The following is a 27,350-nucleotide window of genomic DNA, read 5'->3' on the forward strand; positions in this document are numbered from 1 at the left end:
CCTAAGGGGAACTCCATCTAATTCTCTCCGCAGATGTCACCTGGTAAACCAAGAAGCAGATCTTCCTCAAACCTGACCTAAGTCCTTTCTGCTGCCACTGTGATCATCACACCCTGCCTGCCTTTTTTGGTCAGAAATAAAGTGTTCCTAAACTTTAAAAAATTGCTGCTGCTGGATATAGGCCAGTAAAAATAAATCACCCAAGGGGCTAAATAAAGTTTGAGCCCGTCATCATTTCTACTTTTTTCTACCCTGAACCATGTTGTCTTCTCCCAGCGTAAACTCTGAATTCAGAGGAACTATTGGGTCACCCATGCAAGGGAAGACATTTAATTGTCCCCATGAGACAGGACTGTCATTCTCTTATTTATTTATTCAAAAGTATTTATACGAAGTTGGCAAGTATGTGGAACAACTGAAACTCTCATAAACTATTGGTGGGAATATTAAATGGTGCAATCACTTTGGAAAACAGTTTGGTAGTTTCTTGTAAAATTAAAACATAGACTTACCAAGAGAAACAGCAATTCCACTCGCATGTATTTATCTGAGAGAAATAAAATCATGTCCCCCCAAAAACTTGTACAAGAATGTTCATTGCTACTTTATTCATATTAGCCAAAAGCTGTAATCACTTCTAATGTTGGTCAATATAAATTGTGGTATATTCATATGATGGGACACTACTTGGAAATAAAAAGCAGTAAACTATTGATATGATTAACAGCATGAATGAACCTCAAAAACATTATGCTGAGTGAAAGATATTTTATACAGAAAAGGACACACTGTGTGGTTCCATTTATATGAAACCCTAGGAGAGACAAATCTACTCTACTACAGTAATAGAAAGTAGACTAATGGCTGACAGGGTTGGGCGAGGAATCAGGGATTGACAGGGGAAGAGTGACAGAAATATTCTGTATCTTGACTGTAGTGATGGTTACATATGTCAAAGTGCACTGCACTATGCACTTAATATGGCTGCTTTTATTGTGTGTAAATTATGCCTCCAAAACATTGAAAAATGGGGTAAAAAAGAAAAAAATGTATGTATGCCATGGATCATTCAAACATGAGGCACACAAAATAGTCAGCAAGGACTAAAAACCCAACTTATAACTCTCTTATCAACACATTGTGCGCAGGGAGACTTAGATTCTTCCCCAAGTTAGGAGCACAGGGAAAAATATGGATTTTTTTCCTGCCTACAAAAATAACCTCATTGCAAAATTATAAGTGGAAGTTCCTTTAAAACTCAAACTTCCAAGGGCCACCACTGTTTATTTCTAAGCTTATCCTAACATTTATTATTAGATAGATAATTTAATATTACTAAATATTATTTATTAATAATGTATTTACAAATATAGAATTCTAGTTATATATTTGGTTTTCAACTTTGTTTTTCAGAAAACAATATATTTTGCATATCTTTCCATGCTTGATTCTTTTTACTTTTTGTATGTTTCCATTGAACCATAATTTATTTAACTGGTCCCATTCTGGGGGACAATTTATTACTATTTTTCATCCCTGAAACAATAATAGACATTCTTATAACTACGCAGGAAGATTATCCCTGTAGAATGGATTCCTGGACGTTTCTTTGGTCAGGTTGCTTGGTCAAAAGACATACACAGTTTTAGGAAGGATGGAGGGGGAATTGTTCCCTTTCTGTGACTATGAATGCAGAACATGTAGGTAGAGGAGAGATGATATGTTCTCAAGGATTCAGGTCTTTATAATGCTTTTTAAATTAGTCAAGATTATTAATAAAGAGACACAAAACCCAACTCTGGCTGATTTAGCAAAACTGGGTTTTTGTTGAAAGGATGTTGTATAGCTCACAGAATTGCTGGTAAGTTTTTTTTCTTTGTAAGATGAATGACTTATGTGAGCCAGACTGAGACTTGAATCATCACAACACTGCCTCTATAGGGAAATCTGTTTCAAAGTTCAGAAACCTGTTGCAAATAATATAAATTCCCTGTGGGAATGGATTACCCCTAATTCATTGTTGTGACCCAAGACTTTTGTGGACCTTGACTGTAGATTGAATGTCCTCATAGTCTTACTGGGCTTCCCCACTAAAGCATATATCACTCTCAAAGTTATTGCCATTGAGCTCATCTTGCTGATAAGCTCTGGGAAGGCAGGACCCTGTCCTTTTGTTTGCCATCAAAGCTCCAGAATCTTATCTAGGGCTTGTCATGTAGGGTGTGCTGTGTACATTTGCTGAGCAAATCAATGAGGTTGGTATTGAAGTTGTCTGTACTTCAGATATCGATTATGCTGGATTTGAAAATATCAGTTTATAACCAAAATGTGTATCAATAGGGAACTAGTTGACTAAATCATGGCACATCCATACAATGGTATACTATTGAAAAAGAGTGAAGACTCTCTGTACAGATATTTTTACTTTTTGCTGATAGTGGATAACTTTCCATGACAGTACTAATAAGCAAGGCAAGGTGCAGAGCAATATTGAATGGTATATTCTCTTGGTGTAACTATATAAAAAGAAACATATGATCCTATATACATATGTGTATACTTCACTTAGTTGCTTATTTTCTGGGACGAATCAAAAGAAACTTTAATAATAATTATCTTTGGTGAAAAGGACTGTGGCAATGGGGAGGGAAGCTTTTACTTATCTCTTTTTACTACAGTACTTACGCCTACCATTTTAATTTGTTAACCTTAAGCATTACTTCAAAAAAATAGTCATCTATGGTAATCTAAGTAATCAAAGTAAGAACTAATTTTTGCTCTTTATATACTTCTTCAAAATCCAAAATAAAGAATGATGGAGGATTTCCATTTCATTTTATTTGGATGTCAATTCACTTCGTACACTACTTGGGCCTTTTTTCAGGTACAATTGACTAGTAGGAAATCATCTTTCTAATTTAATATAACTGTGTTGGGAGTGGACCAAAAGCCATTGTAATGATAATATCAAATCTTTGGATAGAGCTTTTCCCAAACAGTCTTCTTGTGAACAATAACCCCTCCCTGGGAGGTAATTAGAGAGGAAACGATCACTATTTCTTCTTTTTTTTTGAGGAATCCTTTTTTAAAAAATGTAATAATTCAAACATGCAGAAAACACAGACTTTCCCCTCTCAATGTTCAATTAAATTTACTTTTCTTTTTCTAAATACAAGAAAAATATAATGTAGAAATTCAACATGAGTATGTAATCATTGTACAGAGATGTTTTACACACAGGACAGCTCCTCCTAAAGAAGTAGTTAGGAAAGGGATAATTGCTATTTTTTCTTTTTAAATTATGAAATATTTCAAATACATAGAAAAATAGAAAAATCAAAACTGGTATTTTCATGATTTATACATTTTTGTTGTTGTTTTCTCTATTTCTGGACTATGAGTTGGGACGTTTTTCTGTTTTATTTTATTATTTTTTTCTTTTTTAGCAACTGGCCGATACGGGGATCTGAACCCTTCTATTTTAATCTTCTATTTTCTTTTAAAAAACTTTTTGCGTCTGGTTAGTATGGGGACCCAAGCCTGTGACCTTGGTGTTACCAGCACCACGCTCTCCCAAGTGAGGTAACCGGCCAGCAACCTCCAACCCCACTTCCGTTTTATTCTTCCTTGTCTAATTACGAGAGAAATTCAACGTAAAAACACAAAAAACATTGAAAAGCATATGAAGACAAAGATCCCTCATGTTGCACCCCAATCTTGTCTATCCAGTCTTCCTTTCTTATATATAATTTTTTTTTCTTTTTTTTCCCCCTGAATCTTTTTAATGACTGCATTTTTTGGTAATTTTAGGCATATTAGTAATGCTTGCACAGTATTATTCATGTAAATATTATTAGCATGGGTCGGGCGCAGTCGGCAGACCCAGCACCAAGCTCACAGCTGAGCTCTCTGCCTCATTCCAGATGTGCAAGGGCTGGGACTTCCAAGGACACGCCCCCATGGAGCTCCGAGGGGCCAGTCGGCATGCAGAAGGCGTGGCCCTGGGAGCGACAACGGTTCTATCCAATGGGCCAACAGCCAGGGCTGCCCCGGCCAATGGGCAGAGAGCTCTTCCGCGACGGTTGGAAGTGGTGAGGCGGCGCTGGGGGCTGTTGTTCAGTGCGGAGGTTGATTGAGGAGACTTAGTGTCAGTGGCCATCGGATCGGCTCGACGTGCCTCTCGTCCCAGGTGAGATGTGTCGGCAGCCCGCGCCTGGGGAGCCCCTTGCGGCCTCCAATTCGAGAGGAGGCCGGCATCCTCAGGGCGGGGTATGTGGGGGGTCTAGGCCCGGCGGTCGCGGCGGTGAGAAGATGCCCACCCTGCGGCGTCTCCTCAGGCGGCTAGAGGAAGCTGCGCTTTCTCGTCAGGGAACCGAAGCCTCGGCAGATCCTGGCGGCGCCGCCGCCTTCGCGGCCTTGGCCGGTGTGCTGGGAAGCGGGCGTCGTCCGCAGCGCTGCTCGGGCCACCGCGCCCCGGGCGGAGCTGGGCCCGGCGCCGGCGTGGGCTCGGAGCCCAAGCCTCCAGCTGCCGGGGCGGGGGATCGCGGGTGGCCTAGTGCGGCTACTAGGCCAACGGACCCGGGTTCGAAACTCTGACCAGCTGGTAGGCGGGTCACTGTCTCTCTGGACTTCCGCTTTCGCAGCCTCTAAAATGGGGATGATGACTTTCACCTCATAGGATTGTGGTCAGGATTAAAAGATTGTCCGTGTAAGCGTTTAGCAATGAACAAACGCACAGTAAATGTAAATTATTATGTGCGAAGCTGGTGCCTTCTCCCCTCCCCGACCTCGCTGGAGGAGGGGGTGTTTGGAAACCGTCTCGGACTCCGCCGTGGTGGTAACTCCGCCCCCTTGGCCAGAGGAACGGTTCCCTCTGGGGACCAGAGAGATCTGGCCGACCCCTAACGGACCACTTCTAAGGTTGAAGGCTTTTTCTGTGCCAAAGCCCTTACGTGCATTCGCCCATTTACTTCTCACAACGGCCTTTTGAAGGATTGTCAGTCGTGTGCCTGAGGAATCAGGCCCAGAGAGGTTAAATCACACGTGTACTGAAGGGCAGAACCAGAACTTGAACCCCAGAGGACTCCAAACACTACATGCCACCCCCGGTTCCCTTGTACCTGGAAAACTGGCACTCTCTTCATCCGAGGCTCTGGCCTTCGTTTAGCGTTGGCCATTTAGTGGGCTGGAGTAGAGCACACTTAGAATCAATCGGACAGCCATAGGAAAAGTAGCGTTGCACCGGTCATGCACGGAACCCATCTGGTTCCCCCTTCAAGGAACGTGATTTGTTTTCGTAATGGGTGCTGCATACCTCTTGTTGACAATTCGTATAGGAGTGGATATATTGAATTATGTTACTTCCTAGTTTAAAATGCTTCAGTGGTTTACCATTGAGCTTGGAATTTAATCCAGTATCCTTTCTGTTTTATGTGATGCCTTCTTGAATCATTCCGTGTTTAATTATCCTCTTCCAGATCTACCTTTACTTTCTCTTTCATTGCCTTAGGCCTTTTGCTCTTCCCACTGTCTAAATGGGTTTTCCCCCATGTCCATCCTCTATCTCTGTTCGTCTTTGTGTGTCTGGCTTTTTGTACTTAAGGTCTTAGTTTAAATATCATCTCCCTGAGAAAGTTCTTCCCTGAGCACTCTTATCTAAAGTATATTTTGCTTCACTCCATTCCCATCTGTGTGTACTTTTCCATCAAAATATTCACCCTTAAGTTATATTTATTTTTTTGCTTAATGTTTTTCTTAACCACTTAATTGCTCTGTTTTGTCAGACACTATAATTCTTTAATTTATAAAGTGTTCTTGGTGCCAGGGCACAGTGGCACACAGTAGGGTCTTAATTAACATGTTGAATGAATGAATGAATATATGTTTTGAAAAATGGCAGTTGGTTTGATAATCCCCAAACCATTAAAGGTCCCTATTAGGGGGCAGTATTTAAGGTCATTTTTGCACCATGGAAAGGAATAATCTGAAGTAAATATCGGGGGCTGGCCTGTTGACTCACTTGGGAGAGCCTGGTGCTATTTTTTTTTTTTTTTTTTTTTGGCTTTAACGACAGACATTTATTTTCTTAGAGTTCTGGAGGCTAGAGGTCCAAGATCAAGGTGTTGGTAGGTTTGGTTTCCTCCAAGTCCTCTCTCCTAGCTCTTGCTGCCTCTTCACATGGTCATCCTGTTGTGCACATGCCCCGAGCCTGGTGCTCTTAACACAAACTGAGGTCAAGGGTTTGGATCCCAGTACTGCCAGCCACCAAAAAAATAAAAAGTAAAAAAAAATACAGTCAATATTGGACGAGATTGGGCGCGTTCAGGGTGGTATGGCCGTAGACTACAGTAAATATTGGGAGTAAAGTTGCCAGGGCTTGGCTTTCTGTATTGACATCTTGTTTAAAAAGAGAGAAAAACTTGGCAGTGAAGAAACCTGGCAGATACCATTTAACTGAGTATCACCAGTAATAATAAGACTTTTGACATCACTTGCCTTCTGATTTAATGCACAGAAATGAGCACAGCATCACTTTTATAGTATGCTTGCCAAAAATGTATAGCCTGAATTTAATCATGAGAAAACACCACACAAACCCAGATTGAAGGACATTCTGCAAAATAACTAGCCAGTGTGCTTAACAAGATCATGAAAGATAAGAAAGACTGAAGAAATATCCCAGATTACAGAAAATTAAGGAGAAATAACAACTTAATGCAATGTGTGATCCTGGATTGGATACTGAACCAGAAAAAGGGCATTGGTGGGATAGTTGGTGAAATTTGAATAAGGTCTGTAGGTTAAGTACTAGTATTGTACTAGTGTTAATTCCCTACATCTGAGAATTTTACTGTGGTTACTTAACGATGTTAAATTTTAGGGAAATTGGGTGAAGGGTATAAGAGACTTCTTTGTACTGTTTTTTGCAGCTGTTTTTGTAAGTCAAATTATTTTAAACTGAAAATTTTTAAATAATAAAAAGGAAAACCCCAGGGTGTTGGACATTAAGTAAAACGCTTTAATGGGCTGGTTTTGGTGACATATTCTGTACACTAGTTTTTAAATTTATTTTTGCATGTTATCTTTAAAGCAAAAATGAAATTGAAAGTTCACACTTCTTCCTTTGTAGTGTTCAGGAAGAGCTAAAGATGGCTGAATCTCTAGATGACCAGGATACTCAACTATGTGACAACTGGTAAGAAATTAAGTCTAAGAAATGTTATTGGAATAAGGACAAACTAGCTTCTGTAAAAAGTTGGTTTACTTATCGGCAGGTTAAAATTGGAGCCATATAATATGCTGTGCAAATATGCTATGGGACTAGAGCTTTTTAACAATTTTTGATAAACTGTTTATTTTAGTAATTTGACAAGATGGTTGGTTTAGGTAGAATAGTGACTGGAGTGACGGGATGAGGCTGGGAGTCAGGGCTCTGGTTCTGGCCTTTAATGACTTTTGGCAAGTAGTGCGCTCAACTGCTTTGGAGCTTCACTTTTCTTACCTATAAATAAGGGAACCTATTTTTTGTATGTCTGAAAAATATTATATGTTTTTAAAAAGATAAGAAAAATATAATAAATATAATAAAATGTTTGGATTAGATCAGTATTGGTGTTTTTCAAAGTATGATGCAAAGATTTCCCTGTGTGTGCCACTGTGCCTGTCTTGGAGTTGATTGGGAGCAAGGTTTAGTGAACTTGGTTCTACATCCAGTGACAGAGCTGTTCATCCAGAGCAGTTCAGTCTTATAAAAGATTTTGCTGCTTAAAAAAAAAAGTGTCTAGTTGAATTCCTAAGGTAGTCAGGTTTAATCATTGTCTTTTCATGGTTCTAAAACCATTAATGAAGACTGGGCATAGTCTTGAATGTTAAGCTTTCTCTTTCAGTTCCTTTAACCCATGTGAGAGACAAGAAAGCAACTCTCCTTCTGAAATGAAACCTAGGCATATAGTTAATAATCAGCTGGTTCCTGGTAGAGATTTCTCAAGAACTTGTCTTGATATTTTGGTGATGTACAAGTGCTCTTACTAGAAAGCTAAAGAAAAAAAGCATAACTATCTGTGCTATGTTTAACTTATCAAATTGTGATAGAGGGAGAGAGAGGTTGAATAGGCAAAATAGTTTGATGAAGATTGGTGAAAGGTTCATGCCAGATGATTTTTCTTTTTCTTTTTTTTATAAGCAAATAGATATATTGGTTTTAGCATCAGTTAAGATATTTTTATCAGTCTACTCCAATTTGAAGGAATCTCAAGCCTAAGAAATTATATAAATAACTATGTTAAGGGAATTAAGAAAGGCTGAGTTAATGGAAAGCCAATGAAAATAAGGTTATTCAAAGCCAAAGCAATTTATTTAAGAAAAAAGATTAACATGGTAGGCTGACTAAGCCTGTATAGATCTCCCATCTAAGTAACCCTGTTTAAATTTCAGGTTTTAAATGGTAGAATTTCCTCTTTTTTTTTTTTTTTTTATGGCTGAGGAGTATTCCATTAAGTATATATACCACGTTTTCCTTATCCAGTCATCCAACGATAGACATTTAGGTTGGTTTCATATTTTGGATATTGTAAATAGAGCTGCAATGAACATGGAAATGCAGATATCCCTTTGACATGATTTCCATTCCTTTGGGTATATACTCAGATGTGGGATTGCTGGGATCATATGGTAGTTCTATCTGTAATTGTTTCAGAAACCTCTATACTGTTTTCCATAAGGACTGCACTATTTTACAGTCCCACAAAGAGTGTAGGAGGGTTCCCCTTTCTCTGCATTCTTACCAGCGTTTGTTATTCTTGGTCTTTTTAATACCGGCCAATCTGGCCAGTTGAATGAGATATCATTTCACCATAGTTAGATTTTGTGGTTTTGACTTGCATTAGTGATGCTGAGCATTTCTTCATGTACCTGTTGGCCATTTGTATGTCTTCCTTTGAGAGATGTCTATTCAGGGGGAGTGTGAGGGGGATGGGGTGAGATTGGACAAGGGGTATAAAGAATAAGTATGATTTGTAACTATATATATGCTAGTAATATTGATTTGATCAACATATCTCAATATTGAACCCCAAAAATATGTATAATCAATTTTGATCCAATAAAAATAAAAAAAAATAAAAAGATGTCTATTCAGCTCCTTTGCCCATTTTAAAATTGGATTATTTATTTTTTTTACTGTGAAGTTATTTGAGTTCCTTATATATTCTGTATATTAATCCCTTGTTGGATGGATAGTTTGCAAGTATTTTCTCCTATTCTGTAGTTTTTCTGCTCTGTTAATTATTGAGCATGGAAAAAATTGTGTTAAGTGAAATAAGCCAGACACAGAAAGAGAAATACTGCATGTCTCATTCATAAGTGGGTGCTAAGAAAGAAGGGGGGGTGTGGAGGAGAAGGGGAGTTGAGGAAAGATTGGGTAAGGGGCATAAAGAATAATTACAATTTGTAATAATGTGCTAATAGTATTGATTTGATCCACATATGTTGTACACAGGTGATAGTAGTCAATGCTGCACCCCCAAAATATGTACAATCAGTTATGTTTCAATTAAAAAAATAATAAATTTCAGGTTTTAAAATTTTGTCTTTACAGCCACATCCCTATTGTTGTTCCCTAAGAAAAGTTAAAGTACTCTTCAAAATTTGAGCTGCAATTACATCCAACTGTGCAACCACTAGTGAAAAGAAGAGTTTATTGTGACTGAAGATGTTTTTGCATGTTATTTCTTATGGCGGTGTCTGATTGTGGGGAGGGTGCAGTTCTAGGGAATGGAAGTGTCAATATTAGAAGGCTTTGATTTCTTATTTTTGCATATATTAAAGAATTGATTTCTGGTTGTTTCTGTTTAGTGTTGGAAAGCTGTTGGGACTTTTTCTGGAAGCCTTGGCTTGCTTTCCAGTCATTTCTATCTAAAGTGAAATTTCACCTTTAACTTGCTAGCCTTTCCTTGGGGCTTTTAGCAGTTTTATTCGGTTGTGGAATTGTGTTCCCATTTATCTCACTTAAAACATCTTAATTTTATCTGTATGTAGGAAGCAAGAATATTGGTATTTTGTCTGGATGGAATGTTTGGTGGGAATATCTAGGCAGTAAAATTTAAAAAGAAAATAACCCAGCAGGCAACTGTTTTATATAATTGTTGCATATCTTTCATTTTTTTCTTTCGAGGTTTCCCCAAGAAGTGAAAATGTGGAATAGTAAATGCTCTGTGGTCTTACTTGACAGCTACTTTGATTCTTGCTTCTTCATATTATGATGATGTCATGGTCCTTAATGTTTTTTGTTTTAATTCTAAGGTTTTAATGCCCTTGTATATATAAGAATACTTTATGTCAACAGGTTATCCTGAATAGTCCTGTAAAACTAGACACTTATTTTCTCAGTTTTTGCTGTTAAAAGAAAATATTGTCAAAATTGTGAAAAAGAAATCCAGGATCGCCACACCCTAAGCAGTTATTACTGGCTTTAATTTTTCATGGCATTTGTGCATACATGATTTATAATCATGATATAGCACTGCTTCTTTCACTTTGTTGATGTACCATATACAGGGGTACCTCAGAAGTTCATGGAAAGATTTGTATTATCTTTTAATTCTATTTTTCCATGAACTTTTTTGGAACACCCTCTTATAACTTAGCTATTCCTTTATTGTTTAGACATTTTTTGTTTTGGTTTGGTTTGGTTTTTTGTGGCTGGCTGGTATGGGATCTGAACCCATGACCTTGGTGTTACAAGGCTGCACTCTAACTGATCTAACTGGCTAGCCCGTGTTTAGACATTTTTAATGACTTTCATCTTTTTACCATTTTATGACACCGTAATGAAAGTATTCACGCATAGTTCTAAAAGTGGGATAACTGGATTAACAAAAGTGTAATTTTATGGTCCTAGAAACACATTTCAGGCTGTTTTTAAGCAGTTTATATTACCACCAGTAGTATATTGGAGTCCTAATTTCACATCTTTAATAGGTGGAATTTACTAATTTTATTTTTATTTATTTTTTGGCGGCTGGCTGGTATGGGGATCTGTACCCTTGACCTTGGTTTTATAACCCCACACTCTAGCCAACTGAGCTAACCGGCCAGCTCAATTTACTAATTTTAATTTTTAAAAATTTTAATAGATTTGAGATGATAACTTTGATTTGCAGTTCTTTCCACTATATATTTTACAGTTTTTAAAAATTTTAACTAAATCCAGTGGTTTCCTTAGAAAGCTAGAAATATAGGAGAAGTTAAATGGGAATTATATTCTATATATTTATATATTCTATATATTCTATATATATAGAAGTTAAATGGGAGAAGTTATATGGGAAGTTAAATCTGTCATTTCATTGGTAGTGACCCTCTTTATTCATTTGAGTTTTCTTCCCATCTCTCACAATTGATTGTTCTGTCACCTTCCAATTTTGCTATGAGAGTTGCCTTGGGATCCCAAGCTTGACAGTTCTGCCATTGGATGAAAATGAATTTGCACTTCTTTGGTGTCTTGGGAGAATGACTATAGCTGGAGGCACATCATTCATTCTTTGAAGTGTTTTTTAGACTATGTATGAAGGTTAAAACTATAAAAGAGAAATAAGCAATCTATAACTTAGTGTGGGAGAGGGTTCCGGTAGCATTCAGTTTCAGAGGCAAAATAGGGTATTAAGGATTTGTTGTATGACTGTATTGATCCTGTTCAGTATTTTATTTTCCTGGATTTTTATTCCAGGTGACATACTTACAGGTATATTGTTTTAGTGCACTCTAGCTAAACTGTGAAATTCAAGTTTTCAAGTGGTCATATCCAAATGACTAAAAGTAAGGCCTTTGGATAGTATGTGCCTCTAGTTTGAGTGTATATACACTTTTCAAGTTTAAATGGTTTTATTTTTTCACTTAAGATGTCACTTTCTCCCCTTCTTTTCTGTAAACTTAGGTATGATCTTGATTGGATCACTAAACTAAATAAGAATGGCAAAAAGTGAGGAGACAGGACTGGGGAAAGGGGTTGAGGAATTCATATTTGTACAGTTTTGCAGTGAAGTTTATACCAACCCAGGCAGAGACCGTGTTCCTGACTAGCATCCAGCCTGCTTTGAAAGGCATGTGGTACTAAAGGAGGCAATTTTTCCTTCGCCTTTGACTACCCCTGACATCTCCTTTTTGGTTTGACTTTTCATGGAATAAAATACAATGAAATTAAACTACTTAAGAGTGAAAGTGAAAGTAAGTAGTAGGCTATTTTTATTTTTTAAATAATCCTGGAGTATATCATTCTGCTTTGGGGCACGGATGGTTTTGAAGAAGCTTATCTCAGCTCTTCTTGGCATCTGACTTCATGTTGTTGGCTATGATCAACTCTGACTTCAAGAGAGTGAGACTGAGCTTTTAGAAGTAGTGTATAGCACTGATAACTCAGAATGTTGCACAGAAGATTCAGCCTTCAGAATGTAGTTCCTGAAAAGCAGGGATGGTAATAGTCATAAGAGTTTGTAGACTAGCTATTCACTAAAGAGTAATAATGGGGACTAAAGACTGGATAGGACAGATTACCATTGGAAACCACTGTGTAAGAAAAGGCATAGATCAATCAGTAATGCTTGCCTTTTTCTTTGGTCTATTTCTGTAGCAAAAAAGAAATTCCTGTGTTTAACTTTACCATTCATGAGATCCACTGTCAAAGGAACATTGGTATGTGTCTTATCTGCAAGGAACCATTTCCCAAATCTGACATGGAGACTCACATGGCTACAGAACACTGTCAGGTGAATCACCAAGTACTCAAATTTTCATAAATGTGCAATAGCAAGTGAATATATTGTCACAAAGCCAGTTTATTGACTTTTCTTCTTACCCTAGGTGACCTGCAGATGTAACAAGAAGTTGGAGAAGAGGCAGTTAAAGAAGCATGAGGTTAGTCTTCTTGTATTATGAAGGGAGTGAGTTACCATGGGGCCAGTCCTACTGAGATTACAAAGCAACATTCAGAACAGAAAGCCAGTCTGGTTGAGTCTTTGTTCTCAGTCAACTCACATGCATATTGTTTCTCAAGGCCTTTTTAAGGCTTTGACTATTTGATTGCTGCCAGTTTTGACTGCCTGGCTGTTGCACCCCATTTTCAGTCCTCAGAGTCTTTCCCTTTGGAACTGAATTTATAATTTCTGCTGGGGTTTATCTATTGGTAGCCTCATTGAGTACAAAGCCAAGCCTGGGGTTGCCAGTGTGGAACAATCTCTTTAGTACATAGCCTGCTTTATTTGTATCTTGTAATTTTATTTTGAATTCTTTTTTTTTTTTTTTTTTTTTTGGTGGCTGGCCAGTACAGGGAACCAAACCCTTGACTTTGGTGTTACAAGGCCATGCTCTAACCAGCTGAGCTAATTGTCCAGCCCGATTTTGAATTCTTGATCATTGGATAACATGCTTTTTACACCTGAAGAAATTCCTCAGAGAGCATTTGGTGAGAGAAAACATGGTATCATTTGGTCTGTAGTTGAGATAAAACTGGCCAAAGTTAAATGAGTATATTAATTCACCAATTAAAAAACTCTAACAACAAGAAAAAAAGTTAGCAGCAACATTATCAAAAAGACAGAATGACAGATGCTAGCGAGGGTGTCGCGAAAGATGAATCCATCTGCACTGTTGGTGAGGCTGTAAATTAGTATAGCCTTTATGGAAAACAGTATGGAAGTTTCTCAAACAACTACAGGTAGAGCTACCATATGATCCGGCAGTCCCACTGCTGGGTATATACCCGAAGGAATGGAAATCATCATGTTGAAGGGAAACTTGCACTCTCATTTTTATCACAACTCTACTTACAATAGCCAATATATGGAACCAACCTAAATGTCCATCAATAGATGACTGGATAATGAAAATGTGGTACACATAGACAATGAAATACTACTTAGCCATAAAAAAGAATGAAATTCCAACATTCGCAGCAACCTGGGTGAGCTTGGAGAAAATTATGTTAAGTGAAATAAGTCAGACACAGAAAGAGAAATACTGCATGTCCTTACTCCTTAGTGGGAGTTACAAAAGGAGGAAAAGAAGGAAGGAAGAGCAAACACAATAATATGTTGAACTTTCAGAAGGAGAGAGCAGAACTGTGGTTACTAGAGGTGGGAAAGGGGGAAGGGGAGAAGGGTTAGGGAGAAATTGGTTAATGGACACAAAGAATGAGTACATTTTACAGTGATAGATATGCTAATTATCCTGATTTGATCATCACATATTGTACACAAATACTGATAATCAACTCTGTACTCCACAAATATGTATAATTAATTATGTTTCAATAAATAAATAAATAAAAGTTAGCATCAACAATGATGACTAACAAAGTATCTAATTAAGCGCAGAGCAAATTCTGAGCTGAGGAGACTCCAAAAAAAAAAAAAAAAAATCAAAAAACAATCTCCAACAACTATTTAGGTGGTGGTCACACAGGAAAATTTATTAAGGTATGCACTTAAGATTTGTGCATTTTATTCTATGTACCTCAAAAAAACTATAACAACTTAATTTTATTAATTTATAATTAAATTACCCTTAATTATAAAAGGTAATTTATATCAACATAGAACATTTGGAAATAGGGAAGAGTATAAAAAGAAAATAAGAACCACTCATAACCCCACAGCTCAGAGAAAGAAATCTCATAAATACCTTGACACTCTTACTTTCATTATTTTTTTTCTAAGCATTTGATGTATATTTTGCTAGGACTCATCAGCCCGGGGGGTATTATTGAAGTCATATTAACAATAATAGTGAGTATTTCTCTGGCTCTAGCATCTATCTGCTATGTTAAACAACCTCCAATAAACTGCCCCCCTCTCATAGCTTCTCTCCCAGCTGTTTCTGGAAGTCCTGTGGTGATAAACCAATCATTGTAAAGGGACAGGTACAAAATGTTTCTTAATATTTCTACAGGTTAGACTATGACAATTTTTGACCAGAGATTAACTATCTAGAGTTTTTAAAAATTCTCTTTTTCTTTAATAGTTTTATTTGCTGTTCCCATGAATTACTAGCACTTTTTTGTTTGTTTGATTTTTGTTGCTGTTGCCCGGCACAGGGATATGAAACTAGCACTTTTTAGGGTTGTTAACACAGTACTTACTGTATTATATGGTACATGCAGCAATTATTTCTTCTTTTGCTATGGAGTAGCTTAAATCAGTGGCATTTTTCTAATAAAAAAGCTTAAAAAAATTTTTTTTTCTGAATTGGTATTATATCTACATGGCATACAATTTGAAAGCTGCAAAAGGATATATGTAAAAATTGTCTCTCTTCACCCTTGTTCCTCAGCTACCTAGGCCCTTTTTATCAGTTTGTTGTTTTTCCTGCAAGAGATGTTTTATGCAGATACAAACAGTGCTAAAAATGTTTGTAGTAGCATTTAGAATAAAACTTGAGTTTAATTTATATGAAAAGAAATTTTTGTTTGGCACAGTGGTTGTAAAACTTTTCAAATGATGTTACATTAAAGTTCTAAGCTTATGCTCCCAAGTTTTGGAATGTGCGTATCATAGTAACATATTCCTTTATATCTTTTCATCTTTTTAGTGCTTTAGTGACAATTTCCAATTAAGTGTAAAGGTTTTGTCCTTTATCTGCTGAGTACATTTATGCTCCTGGGGTCATCTTCATTGGTGATTCCTTGTTTATTTGATCCATTTAAAGCCGGTGCTAAATACACATATGAAGGATAGAAAAATGGGTGTCTTTCTTTTTTTTTTCCCCTTTCCAAATTTTATTTTATTTTGTCAATATACAATGTGGTTGATTATTGTGGCCAATTACCGTAACATCCCTCCCTCCTCCTTATCCCCCCTCCCTCCCAACAATGTCCTTTCTGTATGCTTGTCATATCAACTTCAAAGAATTGTAATTGTTATGTCTTCGCTGCCCCCCGCCCAGTTTTTTGTGTATTTATTTATTTATTTTTAGCTCCCACAAATAAATGAGAACATGTGATATTTCACTTTCTGTGCCTGACTTGTTTCACTTAATATAATTCTCACTAGGTTCATCATGTCATTGCAAATGGTAGTATTTCATTCTTTTTTATAACTGAGTAGTATTCCGTTGTGTAGATATACCACATTTTCCATATCCACTCATCTGATGATGGACATTTGGGCTGGTTCCAACTCTTAGCTATTGTAAAGAGTGCTGTGATGAACATTGGGGAACAGGTATACCTTCGACTTGATGATTTCTGTTCCTCTGGGTATATTCCCAGCAGTGGGATAGCTGGGTCATAGGTAGATCTATCTGCAATTGTTTGAGGAATCTCCATACCATTTTTCATAGAGGCTGCACCATTTTGCAGTCCCACCAACAATGTATGAGAGTTCCTTTTCCTCCGCAACCTCGCCAGCATTTATCGTTCAGAGTCTTTTGGATTTTAGCTATCCTAACTGGGGTGAGATGGTATCTCAGTGTAGGTTTGATTTGCATTTCCCAGATGCTGAGTGAGGTTGAGCATTTTTTCATATGTCTGTTGGCCATTTGTATATCTTCCTTTGAGAAATGCCTATTTAGTTCTTTTGCCCATTTTTTAATTGGGTTGCTTGTTTTTTTCTTGTAAAGTTGTTTGAGTTCCTGGTAGATTCTGGATATTATCCTTTGTCAGATGTATATTTTGCAAATATTTTCTCCCACTCTGTTGGTTGTCTTTTAACTCTGTTAATTGTTTCTTTTGCTATGCAGAAGCTTTTTAGTTTGCTATAATCCCATTTGTTTATTTTTCCTTTGGTTGCCAGTGCTTTTGGGGTTCTATTCATGAAGTCTGTATCTAGTCCTACTTCCTGAAGTGTTTCTCCTATGTTTTCTTTAAGAAGTTTTATTGTTTCAGGATGTATATTTAATTCTTTAATCCATTCTGAGTTGACTTTAGTATATGGTGAGAGGTATGGGTCTAGTTTCATTCTCCTGCATATTGATATCCAGTTATCCCAGCACCATTTGCTGAAGAGGCAGTCTCTTCCCCGGTGTATAGTCTTGGTGCCTTTGTCAAAGATCAGATGGGTGTAGGTATGTGGGTTGATTTCTGGATTCTCTATTCTATTCCATTGATCAGTGTGTCTGTTTTTATGCCAGTACCATGCTGTTTTGGTTATTATAGCTTTGTAGTATAGTTTAAAGTCAGGTAGTGTTATGCCTCCAGCTTTATTATTTTTGCTCAGCATTGCTTTGGCTATGTGTGGTCTTTTGTTATTCCATGTAAATGTCTGGATAGTTTTTTCCATTTCTGAGAAGAATGTCATTGGAATTTTGATGGGGATTGCATTGAATTTGTATATCAATTTGGGTCATATGGGCCTTTTCACAGTGTTGATTCTTCCAATCCAAGAGCATGGGATATCTTTCCATCTTCTGTATCCTCTCTAATTTCTCTCAGCAGTGGTTTGTTGTTCTCATTATAGAGATTTTTCACATCCTTGGTTAACTCAATTCCTAAGTATTTTATTTTGTTGGTGGCTATTGTAAATGGGCAAGCTTTCTTGATTTCTCTTTCTGCATGTTCACTATTGGTGAATAGAAATGCTACTGATTTTTGTGTGTTGATTTTGTATTCTGCTACTTTGCTGAAATCATTTATCAACTCCAAGAGTTTTTTTGTAGAGGCTTTAGGCTGTTCAATATATAGGATCATGTCATCTGCAAAAAGGGACAGTTTGACTTCATCTTTTCCAATCTGGATGCCCTTTATTTCCTTCTATCAAATGCTTTTTCATCATCTATAGAGATGACCATATGGTCCCTGTGTTTGATTTTATTAACATGGTCTATCACATTTATTGATTTGCATATGTTGAGCCAACCTTGCATCCCTGGGATGAATCCCACTTGATCGTGGTGAATAATCTTACATATATTTTGCTGTATTCTGTTAGCTAGTATTTTATTGAGGATTTTTGCATCTTTATTCGTCAAGGATATTGGCCTGTAGTTTTCTTTTTTTGTTGTATCTTTACCTGGTTTTGGTATCAGGATGATGTTTGCTTCATAGAATGAGTTTGGGAGTTTTGCGTCTGTTTCAATCTTTTGGAATAGTTTGTAAAGAATCGGTGTCAATTCCTCTTTGAATGTTTGATAGAATTCTGCTGTGAATCCATCTGGTCCTGGGCTTTTCTTTGTTGGGAGTCTTCTGATAACAGCTTCAATCTCCTTTTTTGTTATTGGTCTGTTCAGATTTTCTACATCTTCTTGGCTCAGATTTGGTAGCTTGTTTGTGTCCAGAAATTTACCCATTTCCTCCAGATTTTTAAATTTGTTGGCACATAGTTGTTTATAGTATTCTTGAATGATTCCTTGCATTTCTGACCAGTTGTAATATCACCTTTTTCATTTCTAATTTTTGTTATATGAATCTTCTCTCTTCTTTTTTTTTTTTTGTTAGCCATGCTAATGGCTTCTCAATGTTATTTATCTTATCAAAAAACCAACTTTTTAATTCATTGACCTTTTGTATTGTTTTTTGGGTTTCAATTTCATTATGTTCTGCTCTGATCTTAATGATTTCTTTCTGTCTGCTACCTTCACGTTTGGATATTTCTTGTTTTTCTAGTTCTTTAAGGTGAAGTGTTAGGTTGTTCACTTGCCATCTTTCGATTCTTCTGATGTGAGTATTTAAGGCAATAAATATCCCCTTTATTACTGATTTTGCAGTATCCCACAGGCTTTGGTATGATGTATCATTATTTTCATTAGTTTCAATAAATTTTTTGATTTCCTGCTTGATTTCTTCTTGGACCCATCTGTCATTAAGTAGAATGTTGTTTAATTTCCATGTGTTTGTATAGTTTCCAGAATTTCTTTTGTTATTGATTTCTAATTTTAATCCATCATGGTCTGAGAAAATACATGGGATAAATCCAGTTTTTTTGAATTTGTTGAGACTTGATTTGTGACCTAATATGTGATCTATCCTAGAGAATAATCCATGTGCTGATGAGAAGAATGAATATTCTGAGGTTGTTGGATGGAATGTTCTGTAGATATCTGCCAAGTCCAATTTGTCTAGTATGTTGTTTGGATCTTGTGTTTCTCTGCTGATTCTTTGCCTAGATGATCTGTCCAATATTGACAGTGGGGTGTTCGGGTCCCCTACTATTGTGGTATTAGTGTCTATTTCCTTCTTTAGGTCTAACAGTTTGTTTTATAAATCTGGCTGCTCCAACATTGGGTGCATATATATTTATGATTATTATGTCTTCTTGATGGATCAATCCTTTTATCCTTATGTATTGGCCCTCATTATCTGTTTTTATGGTTTTTAGTTTAAAGTCTATTTTATAAGATACAAAAATAGCTACTCCAGCTCGCTTTTCATTTCTGTTTGCATGGTAAATCTTTTTCCATCCTTTCACTCTTAGTCTATGTGAGTCTTTATGGGTGGGGTGTGTCTCTTGAAGGCAGCATATAGTTGAGTCCTCCTTTTTAATCCAGTCAGCCAGTCTGTGTCTTTTGATTGGGGAATTTAAGCCTTTTACATTAAGAGTTGTTATTGAAAAGTGTTGATTTATTCCTAGTTTTTTATTGATTATTGTTTGGATGTCTTAGGTTTCTTTTGTTCCTTTCTTTCTGATTTACTGTTTGTTTTTGGTATTTATTGGTTCCTTGGGTTGTAGATAGCCTTTTTATTTGTTTGTTTTCTCTTCATGAATGCCATTTTTATTATACTAGTGGGTTTTGATTTTTCTTGGGTCTTTATGGCAGTGGTAGTTATTTTTCAGGTACTAAACCCAGTACTCCCTTGAGAATTTCTTATAAGGGTGGTTGTGTGGTAGTGAAGTCCTGCAGTTTTTGTTTGTCTGAGAAATATACTATTTGCACTTCATTTCGGAAGGATAGCCTTGCGGGGTAGAGTATTCTTGGCTGGCAATCTCTGTCTTTTAGTATTTTGAATATATCGTCCCATTCCTTTCTGGCTTTTAGGGTTTGTGATGAAAAGTCTGATGTTAGTCTGATTTGGGCTCCCTTATAGGTGATTTGACACTTCTCTCTTGCAGCTTTTAAGATTCTCTCTGTCTTTGAGTTTTGCCAATTTGACTGTAACATGTCTTGGAGAAGACCTTTTTGGGTTGAATACATTTGGGGATCTTTGAGCTTCCTGAATCCAAAGATCTGTGTCTTTTCCAATAACTGGGAAGTTTTCTGCCACTATTTTGTTGAATATGTTTTCAATGCAGTCTCCTTTTTCCTCCCCTTCTGGAATACCCATGACTCGGATATTTGAGCACTTAAGGTTGTCTGATATCTCTCTCAGATTTTCTTCGATACCTTCAATGCCTTTAATTCTTTTTCTTTTCTTTTTTTTTGTCTGCCTCTGTTATTTCAACCAGCCCATCTTCAAGGTCAGAAGTTCTCTTTTCTACTTCTGCAAGCCTGCTGGTTAAACTCTCTGTTGTGTTTTTTATTTCGTTGAATGAATTCTTCAGGTCGGCAAGCTCTGCTACATTCTTTTTCAAGGCATTGATTTCCTTGTACATTTCTTATTTCAGGTCCTGTATACTTTTCCTCATTTTATCATGTTGTCTAGCTGAGTTTTCTTGTATCTCATTCAGTTTCCTTAGAATTATCACTTGAAATTCTTTGTCCGACATTTCAAAGGCTTCTTGTTCTATAGCATCTACAGCTTGAGAGTTATTACCCTTTGGTGGTGTACTTTCTTGATTTTTCATATTTCTGGTATCTTTCCTTTGATGTTTAGTCATTGTGGCAGGGGGTTTCACAGTCCACAGGTTTGACACTGTTGTCTGGCTAGGATGTTGCTGGGGTTACCAATTTGGTATGGCTACCTCATTGTCTGCTCAGTTGGCCACTAGTGCCTTGCGTGTGTGGTTGCCTTGGGTCTTGGGCCTCTCCGGGGAGCCACCTCTTTGGTCAGCATGCACTCGGCCAGGCTGCTGGGTCTTGCGGCGGCACCACAGGGTGTGTGGTCTCTGCCAAGCTTCTGCCTCCCCTGCTGGACATCTCCCTGTTCCGCGCACACTGGGCCAGGCTGCTGGATCGCGTGGCGGCGGCACCGCAGGGCATGTGGTCTCTGCAGCGCTTCCGCCTCCTCTGCTGGACGTCTCCCTGCTCAAATGGGTGTCTTTCTAAGGACAGTTTCTTTGCCTCGTTACCAGCTACTTAAGACTGAATTGGAGTAGTAAGGGGAGATTGGTGGAGCTTAGACAAACATATTTGAGCTACTATGCTTCTTGTTGTTCGCTCCTGGGCTTCTCTGGCTGATTATTTTTTATTTGGTTGCTTTTGTTTTTTGACAGCTGGCCAGTACAGGGATCAAACCCTGGACTTTAGTGTTATCAGCCCCACACTCTAAACAACTGAGCTAACTGGCCAGCTCTGATTTTGTATTACTTCGTAATGTTTGTACAAAATGATATGATAGTCGGGGTAGCTGAGGAGGTTACTTCTAAGAGTTTCCTTCCCTTTATAGAACCTTGTGGTAGGAACAAAAGGGAAAGCTGTGACTCTTAAATACATAGAAAGCATGGCACAAGAAGCTAGGATTGGAAGAGAAGATTGCAGTAGATACCTTTTATTTTCTTGGCCTGGATTAAAGTATAGCCTCTCCTAGATGTACATATTAACTGCCTCATTACTGTATGTTGCAGGAGTCTGAGTGCCCTCTGCGGCTTGCTGTCTGCCAACACTGTGATTTGGAACTTTCTGTTCTCAAACTGAAGGAACATGAAGATTATTGTGGTGCCCGGACGGAACTATGTGGCAATTGTGGGCGCAATGTCCTTGTGAAAGATCTGAAGACTCACCCTGAAATTTGTGGGAGAGAGGGGGAGGAAAAGAGAAATGAGGTTGCCGTACCTCTTCATGCATATGATGAGTCTTGGGGTCAAGATGGAATCAGGATTGCATCCCAACTCCTCAGACAAATTGAGGCTCTGGACCCACCCACGAGGATACGCCAAAGGCCCCTAAGAGCCTTTGAATCAGATCTTTTCCGCAATAGAACTAACAACCAAAGGAACATGACTGCCCAGTTTCCAATTCAGAATAATCTATGTGAGTTGTGCTTGTGATTAGGAAACTGGAATGGTATCAAAATCCCAGGTCAAATGGAACTGTGCTTTGGGACCAAATAGATCTTGAATATAGAGACCTGATTGTGCTGGGAAGAATGTCTAAATTTCCTATAAAATAGGAATAACATAACTTCTTCACTGTTGGATTATGGTTAGGGTTAATGATGATGATGATGATGGTGATGATGATGATGATGACAGTACTATAAATATCTAACACTTATGGCCTATGTGCCTAAAGCATTTGCAAAGTGCTTCACATGAACTAACTCATTTAATTCTCATAACAGTCATATGAGGGTAGGTAAATGGTAGAGTTGAAATTTGAATTCAGGCATTCTGACCCCATGCTTTAAACCATCCTGCTGTAATGCAGAAAATATATGTAAAATGTTTAGCGTGATTCCTGTCCCATAATATGGCTCAGTAATATTGCTTATCAGTAATACAATTAGAATAATAATGGAGACTTTTCTCATGGCAGACAATGTTCAGAGATCAGAGGGCCAAGGGTACTGGCTGGGCCTTTTTGTTACTGTTTAGATGCCTATAAACCTTGACTATTTGCTATGCAAGAATTTGAGTTGAAGGGTGGCAACATCTGTAATGTATTTTGAGTGCTGGTTGTTTTTTTTTCCAGTTGAAGAACAAGAAAGGCAGGAAAGGAATAGAAGCAGACAGCCTTGCAAAGAGGGTGGTGAAGATAGTGCAAACTTGGACTTCATGTTGGCTCTAAGTCTGCAAAACGAAGGCCAAGCCTCCAGGGTGGCGGAGCAGGACTTCTGGAGGGCCGTATGTGAGGCAGAACAGTCTCATGGCGGTCCCAGTTCTCTGAGTGACATAAAAGGTAGGTTTGCTTATTCTGCACTAGCCTCTGTCTCTGTAATTTTTATGTCTAACACTATACATTCATATAAAATTGAAAGATTTTAATGACATAGAATTTGCCTTATTCTTTTTTGTTTGTTTCCTTTTCCCAACTCCCTAATTTTTTTTTTTTTTTTTTTGGCAGTTGGCCAGTAGGGGGATCTGAACCCTTGATCTTGTTGTTATAACACCAACTGAGCTCTCTGGCCAGGCCCCAACTTCCTATTTTTAAAAATTGTCAGAATAGTATAGTGAACACTCATATATCCCTTATCTGTATTAAACAATTTTAATATTTTCTTACTTCTATCTTTATATATATATTTCCCCCTTGAACCATTTGAAAATAAGTTTAAAGACATAACATTTTTATCTCTAAATACTTCAGCATCACATAAGAACAAGGGCATTCTCCTATGTAAACACAATGAAAATGTCACTCTCAGGAAGTTCAGTGTAAGTTCCCTACTTGTACATAACGTCCTTTAGAGCTTTTTAAAATTTTTTATTTTTTTTGCAGCGGCCAGTAAGGGGATCTGAACCCTGATTCTTGGTGTTGTAACACCGTGCTCTAACCAACTGAGCTAACTGGTCAGCCCTGTTTTATTTTCAAAATCCAGGATTATGCATTGTTATTGTGTTTAGTTCTTTTTAGTTTCCTTTAGTTTAGTTCCCCACCTTTTTTTTTTTTTTTTTTTCCTTTTAGGATATTGACACTTTTGAAGAGTCCAGGCTAGATGTTTTGCAGAATGTTTCTTTCCCAATTTAGATTTGTTGGATTATCTTCCCACATTTAGATTCAGGTTTTAGTTTTGTCAGGAATGCTTTAATGGTGATGCTGTGTCCTTCTCAAGATGTTAATTTATCTCGATATTAACAAAGGTGAGGTTGCTCAGATATCTCCATTGTATAGGTAGCTTTTAGAGTGTTATATTTTAAGCTGTAGAGTGTTATATTTTAAGATTGTTGGGAAATTGGATATTCACACGATCTTTTATCTAGTGGTTTGAGTATTCATTGATGTTTCTTGCTTGAATCAAGTATTACTATGGTGATTTTTCTGTTTCTGTCCTTTGTTCTACATTTATTAGTTGTCATTCTTCTATAAAGAAGAACTTTTCCCTTCCTGCTCTCTTTTAAAAACAATTCCTTTTCAGTATTGTTGGACTTGTGGGTTAAGACTAAGTTTTTAAAACTAAAAGCTGGATTGTGAGCAGCAAACCACCCTTTGAATCTCTTGTGTAGAGAACAATAATCTTGGAGAGGTACTCATATTTTATTGATGCATGTCATATTTAAAACTCAGAAGTTGTGAGAGATTTTAGGAACCTCTGAGTTAAGCAGCTCTCTCAGCTGTGATTTGTCTTCATGCCACTATATGAATAATGACTCCAAGAACAGTAGGATTACCTCTTAACATTTTGTTGATTCAGATAAAACAGGAATTAATCCTGGGCCCAAATATTGAAGTTTGGATCTTATGTGGCCTAGTTAAAGGAGGTAAGTTGATAGAATCAATAGAAATTTGGATAGGGATGACATTTTTTTTTGTTGTTTAAATTTTTTATTTTCTTAATTATAACAAATTATATTAATTTTAAAAATAGTAAATATATCTGAAATATTTTGTTTCTGTAGTCCACTCTAGACAATGGTTGGTTAATGTGCAGATTGAAGGACTGCATAAGGTGATTCTATAGCTCCTTAGAGGGTTATGTCTCCACAGGTTGAAAAATTGCCATTCCAGGCCATATATATATATATATATATATATATATATATATATATATATATATATATATATATATATATATAAAGCTTTTTTATTTTAGAGGATTTTTAAAAAATAGGTAGTTTACATATATAATAAAAATGATTGTGTACACATCAAATGGGTGAATAGTATCGTATGTGAATTATATCCCAGTAAAACCGTTAAAGAAAAAAAGATAAAAATTATATATAAAAAAATTATGACAGTTTAAAAGGTTGTAAAAAGAAAAGTAAGTCTCCGTCTCACCCCTGATAGATGCACTGACTGATGACAGTATCCTAGTTCTCCCCAGAGGTCACCACTTTCAGCAGCTTCTTAGGTAGCCTTCCAGAGAGAGTCTTTGTATATAAAATGATGTGAATGTATAATACAATGGGATTGTTTAAAAGCTGGTTTTATTAGGAAGACCTCTTGATTTGGGGGGAGCCAAACAATACTTTCTAATGTTTGGCTTTGGCATCTTTTCCATTTCTAAGCTTGAGGCCCTTTATGGGATGTTGATGTTCAGGTTCTCCCTTTTGTTACCTTTAGTCCATTTGTTTTTACCTAATATTTGCTGCTTCTTTCCCATAAGAAAATGCCCTAGTCCCAAACAAAGTCTTTTCCAAACTTTGAGCAGCATCTTTTTTTCTGTGAGAGTCCCCTTATCAACTGTTCAAACGTGTCTTTCATCAGAGCATTTAGACTGGTACTGAAGAAAATACAATTACAGCATAATAGTGACAAATGAAGGCTCTGGATTTAGTGTAGTGTCCTTTATTTTCTCAAAAAAGTCAATGAAGCATTTGTTTGCTTTTTTCATTCCATTTATCCTCTCTCCTAGTTTGGAATTTATATTCTCTATCCCTATTCTTTTAGTGGTTGCCTGGAAATTTTAACATTTTTATCTAACGTAACAAAGACTAAATTTAGTTTATCTCATCACATTTCTACATACAAATCAATACAATAGCCATAGAATTCTGATCATTCCTTATGACTTTGATATGTGTTAGTGTTCTCTCTTGTTTTCTTTTTAATGCCATAGTGTAGACATTTCTGGTTTTTTATAGTTGTATTAATCATTTCATTTATTTATTTACTTATTTTTTTTGGCAGCTGGCCAGTGTGGGGATCAGGACCCCTTGACCTTGGTGTTATCAGCACCATACTGTAAATAAGTATGTCATTGTATTTATTATGTGTTTACCATTGTCTTTGCTCATCCATTTCTCCTTGATTCTCAGAGCTTCCTTGTAGGATAATTTTTTTTCTTTAAGAACATTCTTTAGAAATTCTATTGAAAGTGTCTGTTGGTTGTAAATTCCCTATTCTGGTTTGTGTGAAAATATCTTCATTTTGGATAGTTTCTCTGATCATACTATTCTAGATCACCAATTATTGTGTCTTAGTTCTTTGAAGATATTGTGTTTTTTGGCTTCGATTGCTGGCTGTAGAGAAGTTATTTGTTAGTGTTGTTATTTCTCTGTAGGTACTCTGCCTTTTCTATCTGGCTTATTTTAAGATCTTTTTGTCTTTGGTGTTCTGCAATTTCCTGATGATGTCCCTGGTCTTAAATTTCTTGTTATTTGTTGGTCTTCCTCAATTCAGAAATTTAGTATTTCATCTAGTTGGACAATTCTCATTGGTTACTTCTTTGATTATTGCCTGTCTTTGATTTTCTGTAGTCTCACTGAAATCCATTTAGGTATGTTAGACTTCACTGTATCTTCCATGTCTCTTAACTCACATTTCCCATTTTTTTTGTTCACTGTGCTGCATTCTGGGTAATTTCTTAACAATCTTCTAGTTCACTGATTTTGTCCTTAGTTATTTCTAATTTGTTTTTTAATACAGGCTTACTTCATTTTATAACACGTCACTTAATTATGCTTCACAGATACTACTTTTTTTTTTTACAAACTGAAGCAACCTTACATTGAGCAATCTTTTGGTGCTGTTTTTCCAATAGCAGGTGCTCACTTGGTGACTCTATGTCAATTTTGGTAATTTTAGCAGTATTTCAAACTTTTTCCTCATTATTATATCTATTATGGTGATCTGTGATCATTAATCTTTGATGTTACTATTGTAACTGTTTTGGGGCACCACAAGTTGTGCCCATATTAGATGACAAACTTAATAAATGTTGTGTGTGTTCTGACTGCTCCACCAACCACTTGTTCCCCCATGTCTCTCCCTTTCCTCTGGCCCCCTTAGTCCCTGAGATATAACAATATCTAAGTTATGCCAATTAATAACTATAATGGCCTCTAGGTGTTCCAATGAAAGGAAAAGTCACACATCTTTCACTTCAAATCAAAAGCTAGAAATGATTAAGTTTCGTGGGGAAGGCATGTTGAAAGCCAAGACTGGCTGGAGGCTAGGCCTCTTGCACCAGTTAGCCAAGTTGTGAATGAAAAGGAAAAGTTCTTGAAGGAAATTAAAAGTGTGCTACTCCAGTGAATACACGGATGATAAGAAAGTGAAACAGCCTCATTGCTGATATGGAGAAAGTTTTAGTGGTCTGGATAGAAGATCAAACTAGCCACAATATTTCCTTAAGCTAAAGCCTGATCCAGATCAAGGCTCTAACTCTCTTCATTTCTATGAAGACAGAGAGGTGAGGTAGCTGAAGAAGAAAAGTTTGAAGCTAGCAG

The 27,350-nt window shown here is 37.0% G+C and overlaps 1 protein-coding gene across 1 annotated transcript in view; it reads left to right on the forward strand.

The window, feature by feature from the left end:
• Window positions 1–4,096: 4,096 nt before the first annotated feature.
• TRAFD1 (TRAF-type zinc finger domain containing 1) overlaps window positions 4,097–27,350 on the forward strand; it is a 30,316-nt gene continuing 7,062 nt past the window's right edge. The window contains exons 1-6 of the mRNA XM_063086156.1: window positions 4,097–4,189; window positions 7,130–7,195; window positions 12,626–12,761; window positions 12,856–12,909; window positions 21,645–22,050; window positions 22,711–22,917. Coding sequence (XP_062942226.1) covers window positions 7,149–7,195; window positions 12,626–12,761; window positions 12,856–12,909; window positions 21,645–22,050; window positions 22,711–22,917 — 850 coding nt within the window. The 5' untranslated portion in view covers window positions 4,097–4,189; window positions 7,130–7,148. The remainder of the gene's footprint in view (window positions 4,190–7,129; window positions 7,196–12,625; window positions 12,762–12,855; window positions 12,910–21,644; window positions 22,051–22,710; window positions 22,918–27,350) is intronic.

The sequence above is a fragment of the Cynocephalus volans genome, chromosome 2, assembly GCF_027409185.1.
Source record: "Cynocephalus volans isolate mCynVol1 chromosome 2, mCynVol1.pri, whole genome shotgun sequence".
Taxonomy (NCBI): Eukaryota; Metazoa; Chordata; class Mammalia; order Dermoptera; family Cynocephalidae; genus Cynocephalus; species Cynocephalus volans.